This window comes from Sorghum bicolor, chromosome 7, assembly GCF_000003195.3.
Source record: "Sorghum bicolor cultivar BTx623 chromosome 7, Sorghum_bicolor_NCBIv3, whole genome shotgun sequence".
NCBI classification, from domain to species: Eukaryota; Viridiplantae; Streptophyta; class Magnoliopsida; order Poales; family Poaceae; genus Sorghum; species Sorghum bicolor.
The window spans coordinates 5,979,585-5,988,164 of record NC_012876.2 but is presented as its reverse complement, the minus strand read 5'-3'; the positions used below and the strand labels follow the sequence as shown (position 1 = coordinate 5,988,164).

General features: G+C 38.9%; 1 protein-coding gene across 3 annotated transcripts; it reads right to left on the bottom strand.

Moving 5' to 3' along the window:
• LOC8080887 (light-mediated development protein DET1) lies at positions 488–8,278 on the bottom strand. 3 transcript variants are annotated; one of them, XM_002443890.2, is made up of 11 exons: positions 7,839–8,278; positions 6,329–6,753; positions 5,985–6,213; positions 3,957–4,052; positions 3,613–3,681; positions 3,324–3,380; positions 2,724–2,804; positions 2,481–2,645; positions 2,017–2,112; positions 1,128–1,227; positions 488–830 (listed from the first exon to the last, which is right to left on the bottom strand). In XM_002443890.2, exons 1-11 carry the CDS (start codon positions 7,917–7,919, stop codon positions 694–696), a joined length of 1,536 nt encoding a protein of 511 aa, XP_002443935.1. In that variant the 5' UTR covers positions 7,920–8,278; the 3' UTR covers positions 488–693. The 3 variants fall into 3 exon arrangements, with proteins under 3 accessions (XP_002443935.1, XP_021320833.1, XP_021320834.1); XM_021465158.1 differs by having other exon boundaries at positions 3,975–4,052; positions 7,839–7,990; XM_021465159.1 differs by lacking the exon at positions 488–830 and having other exon boundaries at positions 2,030–2,112; positions 7,839–7,990.

Genomic DNA, 8,580 nt, shown 5'->3' with positions numbered 1-8,580 from the left:
AGCCACGATTCCACAAGAGTTGTCTTTCGCAAATTTTCCACGGGGAATAAGCACAATGACCCCTCATGATCTTGATCGGAGCCATCTACAATCACCAAAGCCGCTCAACGATCCTCCGTTGCTCCAAGCCGTCTAGATGGCGGCAACCACCAAGAGAAACAAAAATCCCTCGGTGAACACGATCACAAAGTACCACTAGATGTTCAAACTCTATGCAAAAGCAATTTGGATCACTCCAAATCTACCTTAGATGATGCACAAGTGAAGGAGATGGGTGGGAGAGGCTTTGCTCAGCTCTGGGGTGTCACACAACTACAATTTGCCAAGAGAGTCGCCCCCAAGCCGGCCAAGCCAGTTAAATAGAGGCCCCAAGGCTCCACTAGCCGTTGGCCCTGCAAACCAGCCGTTGGACCGCTATCCCAACACCATCGATGGCTCAGTCCAACGCTCCCCCATGCCACCACATGTTTGCATCCCAACAGCATAATTGTTTTCAAGTTATTCACGTAATTGTTTGGAAGGGGAACCAAACTAGATTTTCATTTTCCCAAACAACAGACCTCTCTTGTTACCCCGATTTGTAACATCTATCAGCTAAACATCCTACTACAGATGACCAAAATTTTCAGCGAGCACTGCTGCAAGCTTAATATTAGTGATAGAGATACAATTAAGGTGACAGCTATATTTTTTCTATCTCCTGAAGTGAATATTGACAACAGTTGGCTGCATGTAAGTCTGTTGAATCGAAAGTGCAAGCGGGAAAAATGGGTGAAATAAGAAGGATGAGATTCTTTTCGCTCTGCTGTCAGAAGCACCAGAATCTGAACCTACAGAATAGAAGAAAAAGATGTAATTATGTTACTTAAAAGAAATACTAAAACAAAGTTACATGCCAAAATAAATTTTATACTTTCTTACTTGCAGTGCCTAAAACTGGTGATATATTCCCCAAATTTTGTCACAAAGGTGAGTTAACCTACAGCTAGGTATGGGGTATGGGATTCATGACTGTACTACTGTGATGTTGCTCCATGAATTATTTGACATGGTACAGGTTTATGCTTGCCACACAAACTAGCTCTAGAATCTCAGCACATGACCATACCAAAGACCAAAGGATTTACCTGGCTTGATCTTAAATTTAACAACATTTGGTTGCCTCACCGATATAAATTTTATTGGATGCTCTGTGCAATGCCTATGCCGATCAATTGCAGAAATCAGCTGGAAAAAAAAGAGAGAGAATGGAACGAAACATTACCACAGATCACATAACAGGGAAAGAAAATTAATATCAGACACTTCCATTTCTGTGGCAAACCAAGAAGATCAGTAACAGTCTCATGAAAGTATGAAACTACATTAAAACCAACAAAACGGGGTAAAGTAGTGCAGTTTCTTCAATGTTTGTTCCTACTCCCCTCGTACTGCAGTGATTAGAGATTTGTGTGACATTGAAGAAATACATGATTCAAAGTAACAAGGTAACTCTCCCATTGGTTTGGCAAAATTCAAACAGCAGGATATATAGCTACTATATTTCCAGGAAGTACCACACATACAAACAATCATGCACTAAATGTATACTTAATGCTACCCTGATGAGTCGTAACATACAAGATACATTTACATATGACTAGATATTGATGTCAAAAAAATTAGACAGACTAACAACCCTTTTATAGAATGGTGAAGCTATATTTTCCTACAAGCTCTTCATGCTAAATTTCTATTTCGAATTTCTTATTTCTATTCACATAGGTCAACATAAAGCAAATACTCAACTCTACTATAACAACAGTGTTCAGAAAAAGTTTTCAAATGAGCATTCAGGAGTCACTAGGTGTATGTAATCTCCAAGATCAGATTGCAAATACAGCAAATAAAAACAAGCCTACATAATATACATTTTCAGTTTTTAACTTTGAGCATGGCTGTAGGGAACCAATAAAAATCCCAAGCTGTGTTATACATTGCTTATAGTTTATGTTTCCATCAAGTCATCGAACATACCTTCTCATCATACCTAAAAAGGGATAGGTCAAAGTATGGTGAAGGACTCTGTGATTGGCAGGTGTATGGTAATGATGCCATCATCTTCTTCACAAACTGCAAATATAACACACACAAGAAGCATTTAGTTATTTACCTGCAGCTCCAGCATAACACCTTCAGAACAAGATAAGTAATCACAAAATATCTATAACACTAAGTGCCTAAGAAAATGAATAATAAGAAGTAATAAAAAATATAAACATAAGTAATCACAAAATATCTATAAGACTAAGTGCCTAACAAAATGAATAATAAAAAACAATAAAAAAAATAAACACCCACAAGCACCAATTGAGTACTATCAGGTAAATATGACGTGATTCCAATGGAAGATTAAATCTGCAATTTCACATCTTGTGAAACAAAGAGCTAAAATGGTCTTCGAAAAAAAGTATCATACTCCTTGTTCTATCAATATTTACCTGTGAAGAGCTGCTTGCTTTATTTTTAATAGTGCGAAGTTGATCAAGAGCATGAACATCATTGGAGTGCGATGAGATAAATTTTCCATGTGATGAATCTTGTGGATTTGCATGAAAATGGTCATAAAATTGTTCAAACAAAGAATAGAGCTCCTCTGATGAATTCTGTCAACAATTTATAATAGACTCAGAATGACAAAAAAATATTATGCAATGCATATCTGATTCCCTGCTAATAAGTACCTCATAAAGTGAAACAATATCTGTAGTCTCCATGTTGTACACAGCAAAGAATGCTAAATTTTGATCAGTGCTTCGAGAAACCTAGAGATATACAAATCATATTTGCAGTTAGATTACATCCAGATATGCACTACTGGCAGGATGCCGGGAAAGAAGGCAAAATATTCAATGCAAACCACATCTTCGGTGCAATCCATGAAAACCCAATTAAAATCATACTTAAAAGTTTTCAAAAAATTTAAAATTATGCACACCAATAGTGCATCTATAGATGTGCATTGTCACAAAAATTGAGATTCAAACTCTTTTTGTAAAAATTCATATGAAAATAAATTTCATTTGCATATGCACTAGAGGACAAAAATCCAGGAATTTTGTCCTTTAGTGCATATGCAAATGAAATTTGTTATTTTCATATGAATTTTTGTAAAATGAGATTGAATCTCCATTTTTGTGACAATGCACATCTATAGATGCACTATTGGTGTGCACAATTTAAAATTTTTTGAAAACTTCTAAGTATGATTTTAATTGGGTTTTCATGGATTGCACCGAAGATGTGGTTTGCCCTGAATATTTTGCCGGAAAAAAATGACTTACCCCTCCATCGACACTGCCAAACTTGATAAATAGGTGATGGCGATCCAAAAACTGTACCTGTTCAAATATCATATTGTAGGAACCTCTTGCAAATAATCTTTAACAGTGAATCATGTGTTTAGAAAACAACACAGGCCATGACATGCTATTACTAAGAGCTAAGTAGCTATTGAAAATTACTGAACTGCAGTAATTGCCTGTAAGAATTGAAAAACTGTTCAACAAACCAGAAAAGGGGAAGATAGAACAAAGTGAAAACAAAATACAGCAAACAATATTTTATGGGTACCTTCCATATAATAAGATCAACATAGTCTTGGAAGTGAAAATAGAACTTCTTCTTCAGATGCTGGACCCTCTGCCAAAAAAAAATGAAGATTACTTTAATATAAATCGTATTATAATAATGAAAGAATAAGAAAAAAAGAATATTTTCATTTCACCATCCCAAAATAAGCATTAATCTCTATGCGTAAGTAAAGTAGAAACCTTTGTGAATAATAAATTAGGGGATAAATTATATAGGATATATAGCATTCTTAATTTATTTAAATAATAATTTTAATCCCAGATTATATGTCCATGCCTTACAATGAACTTATTGAAACAAATTGTTCAAATGAGATAGCTAACCAAAGTCTGATCTGGAACCTCATTCCAAGTCTTGCGAAATATATATGACAGCAACCGTTGCTTGATGCCAGGAAGAAAAGAACCCCCATAACCAGTCTGCATGCATCAAATCCATTAAAAAGATCATACATATCTCTTTTCCCTCATTTAGATATATCATGTGTAATTTAAGGATCAGAAAATAAACAATCAAATATTCCGAGTACATAGACACATCTGAACAGATGCAGTCATTTATTTTCTTCAATGACGAGTCATATCATACAGTGTCACATAATTTTTTTCCTGGCCAAATTGTACATATAGCACTGTTTTCAAGCTGGTTTGCAAACATACCACTCCTTTATCACAGATCTAGTTTAGCACTACTTTGTCACCTCAGTTTACTCTGTCTAGCACTGCACCATCTGATCTTGCATGAACAGCCATGATCAGTATAGAATCCTTACCATCATTAACTCCATTATCTCCCCTGATGCTCACGGTTTTCCTCCCTCTCTCACCTAAGCTCACCGGTGGCCAGACCAGGTCCCTTGCCATCCAGTGCATCGCCGCCATTCTTCTTTCCCCAATCTCAAGGTGCTCCTCCACTGATCGTTCCCTGCATCAGAACTCATCTCCATCTTGTCTCCGACTTTAATCGAGCTCCAAACCATGCCCGATTTGGCTGCAACTGAACCCCACTAGGTTCATGTAACTGAGCTTGCCGGCCAATGAAGAGTGAGTTGTGAGTGCTAGATGCAGCAGCAGATGCTAGATGCAAGAGGAGAAGCTAGAAAGCACAACAATCATCTTCTCTGGTGCTGTAGCAGGGGAGTGGGCTCTAGATCATCAGGTTTGTCCTAATCTAATCACAGCACTGCCCTAATCCAGCCAAGGAGGGTGGTATGTTTGCAAAATGTTTCACGGGGAGTGCTATATAGACAATTTGGCCTTTTTTTTCTTTTTGAAGTTAGAACTAAAAGTTGCTGAGCTATTGAGAACCATCAAAACTCAGATTGCAAAATTGAAGTTTTTCAGCTTCTTTTGTCCTGAAAATCAGTTATCTCCTAATGAGTTATTAACTTGTTCCGTGTCTAGCAACAACTACATTTGTCACACAAAGATCCACTTCAGAAAGAGGCGCTTGGAGTTGTTTCCTCTAATCGGGTAACATGAAAGTTATTTCCTCTAATCATAAATATATATGTCCATCTAGGCTTGTCCTAGAGGCTAGACTCCTAGTCCTAGTCAAACTTAACTTTGACGGTTTGACCACAAATACCTAAAATTTATTATATAAATTGAGAACACAAATTAACACTAGTAGATTGATTATGAAAAATAATTTTGTAATATATAATTCATTCAATTTAAAATAATGTCTTTGTCATGATATTACCATGTTTGACTAGGAAAAACTTAGATGCACTAATATTTGAGACTGGAGGAAGTAACACAAAACATTTCTAGTTTTCTATTATCTCAGCACACTGTTACTGCAAGAAGTACAGAATCCTCTTCGTCCTTTATGATGAGTGAGGCTGACAACAACAAATGAATTGGAGTTTATAACGCATAGGAGAAAAAACAGCTCTAGTTTTTTTTTATCAAATATCTCTAATATAATATAAAATTCAAAGTCAGTGTCTTGCAATACTTCAAACATAATAAAACATTACCAGCAGACAATCCCAGGGCATCTATTTGGTTAATAAATAGACAGACTAGGGCAGGTACTAACAGATGGCTCTCATCCATGTAACAGATACTGATAATGTGGGATACTTGTTTTCGAGAAATAATGTGGTATACTTAGATCTATAAATACATCAGTATTATGACAATATATGATACTGTCTGATAGATTGGTGGTTGTTTGATGAGTGATAACCAATTGACCATGCAAAACGCTTTAGACATGTCCTAATTGATATATTAACAAGAATAGATCAGTTCAAAAGTAAATTACAATCATGTACCAAATAAGAATAAATGATGTAAAGTACTTAAAATCCAACAAAGTTGCAATATAACATCTGCAGATACCTGGGCATGTGAATGAAGAAATAGTTCATCATCTTCCCGGCAGAACGCACCAATTCTGCGTACCTCAACAAGGTTGCCTGAATCTCGGATCTGTAGGATATGTACTGTTTGGTACCGCAGAGAAACAATACAAAGCAGATCCTCATACAAGTAAGCGCCAATACTATGTGCCAGATTGATAAAATCATTGCAGAAAGCCTTTTCATCCAGTATCACGCCATCTTCTAGCCTGGTAACACAAATAGAGATGTCCTAATCCACCCAGACGATGAAAGCAATTGTTACAAAATATATTGTAACTTGGATCCCCAACAAATGCATTCCTCATGAGACAAAAATAGTACCTCACAAGATAAAAAGTTATTTTCTCAATTGATGGAACCCCGTGTATTGCACCCTCAGTGGCAGTTGAATCGTTACTTTGTGCAGTTGATGTTGCAAATAAGCCAAATTGATTGCATTCTATGTACAGGAAAAAGTCCTTGCAAATGTACTCATTGCTGGATGCAAGTGGAATTGAGTAGAGCTGCTTAAAGAAACTATCAAACTTCTTTGACTTTGCTGGAAGATCATGAGAATCACAGTCTTCATTACATGAATATGTCAACCAGATGGGACGGTATACAATCAAATCTTGGTGATTTCGGCTAAAAGCCACAAGATATTGCCCATCATCAGTGAACTTGCGAAATGAATAATCTGGGCAATCTATGTCATATATAGTGTAGCTTGGGACCAAATTCTCGTAGAACTGTCTAATAGTGTTAACCTGCCAACAGTATGGAAAGAACCAAAAGCAACTTAGATTTTACTTGGTCAGAGAACAATTGGACTTTAATTTGAACATTAAAGAGCATGCTACCACCTTTTGTTAATAATTATGCATTATTACAACATTTCACCAAAGTAAATGGCTTCACGAAAAGCATTTCCCAACCATACAGAAATGAGTGTGAATTTGCATAAATAACAGAACTATATGTAAAAAACATCATGTCGATCGAGATTATTGCCGTCTGACTTCTCATCATCTTACCTAAATAATTTTTTTTTAATTTTAATGTTTTTAATGTTTCAAACTAAGTGACCAATTGTTCAGTTAATCCCTCGAATCTCAAAAGAGTGATGTTTTGGACATCGACAGGGTCTCCAAAACACAACTTTGACTACTAATTTCCACCATAGTATATCCTCCAGTTTCCATGGTTAAAAAAGGAAAAAAAATAAATAGCAGAAGTACTCGACGCAAAAGGCCAGACAATTTAGGACACTGTTTCAGACTTTCAGTGTCAAGTTGGACACTGTATTACATTTATTTTCCGTACATGTATATTGATGAGGTGATCTCAAATTGATAATAGTTGTACAAATGCATGATGTGAATAATTCCGAGCTAAGCATAGCTTAAAAGAGGCATCATCCACGCTAACCCACGGTCGCTTCAGCACACTTGTCATATACAGCCTCGAGATTGGCAGGACAAGGTAGACATCAGTTGAAGCATATCCCAGCAATAGCATTCAGAAATGCATGATCTGGCTTGCTTATCTTCCAGCATTTCAGCGTCCTTTGCAAGCAAAAAGACAGTAATAGTTGGCCAGGTATTTTTATTATCATCTGGAACTTGCTGTCGTGCAACAACATCACCGCACCAGGCTCACAGAGGCGGCAGAGCAAAAGGCTAATCCTCACACAGCCCTGGGGCAAACACGAACTAGCAACCGCAGCTAACCTTTCCAGGCCTAATCCACCGCCGTTCCCGGTCGACTGCAGTCGACCGGACAGAAGACACGACCACACACACGACAGGACAGGAGGTGAGCAGAGGAGGAGGAGGAGGAGGAGGAAGCGTACCGCGGCGCCGGGGCGCGGGGAGAGGAGCTGCCGGTCGAAGACCCTGGAAGCGAGGTTGCCGCTGCGGAAGAAGCGCACCATCTCACTCACCGCGCGGCGGGAGGTAGACTCAGCGGCAGCATCGCACGCGTGGGGGTAGGGGGGGGGGGGGGGGTTGGAAGGCGGTGGGGAGCCGCACCGCGACGGGCAGTGGCCGTGGCCTTTGCCCGCCTGGGCTGGGTCGCGGTGGGGAGCTCGTGGGTTTCTTCTCTCCTCAGCGGCAGATGAGCTGCTGACTGCGGGTACGGGAGCGAGCCGAGGAGGGAGGGGAGGGGAGGGGAGAGGAAGGGATCTTCGCTTTGTGGCGGTGGTGAAATTTTGGGAGGAGACGGAGACGGAGACGGCGACGGCGAGATGGGATGGGAGCGGCCGGAGTGGGGGAAGTGTGCGGCGGAGGAGCGGCGGTGACGCGCGCCGCTAGTCAGTGGGGGTTGGGATGTGAGGCCAGTGTCAGCCCACCGACCGAGCCCACTGCCCACATGTAGAATTATTACTGCAGAATAAGATAAAGATCTTTTTAACAAGAATCGGGCCTTGTTTAGTTCCCAAAAATTTTGTAAAATTTATCAGATTCACCGTCACATCGAATCTTTAGAAGTATGCATGAAGTATTAAATATAGATGAAAATAAAAACTAGTTGCACAGTTTGGTCGAAATTAACGAGACAAATCTTTTGAGCCTAGTTAGTCCATAATTAGACAA

Bases quoted from the DNA above. Each gene is read 5' to 3' on its own strand.
- LOC8080887 (XM_002443890.2), bottom strand. From the start codon at position 7,919: ATGGTGCGCTTCTTCCGCAGCGGCAACCTCGCTTCCAGGGTCTTCGAC. The intron at 6,754-7,838 runs GTACGCTTCCTC...TACTGTTGGCAG, and splicing joins CCCCGCGCCCCGGCGCCGCG to GTTAACACTATTAGACAGTT. The intron at 2,113-2,480 runs GTAAATATTGAT...TTATATTTGCAG, and splicing joins AAGCAAGCAGCTCTTCACAG to TTTGTGAAGAAGATGATGGC.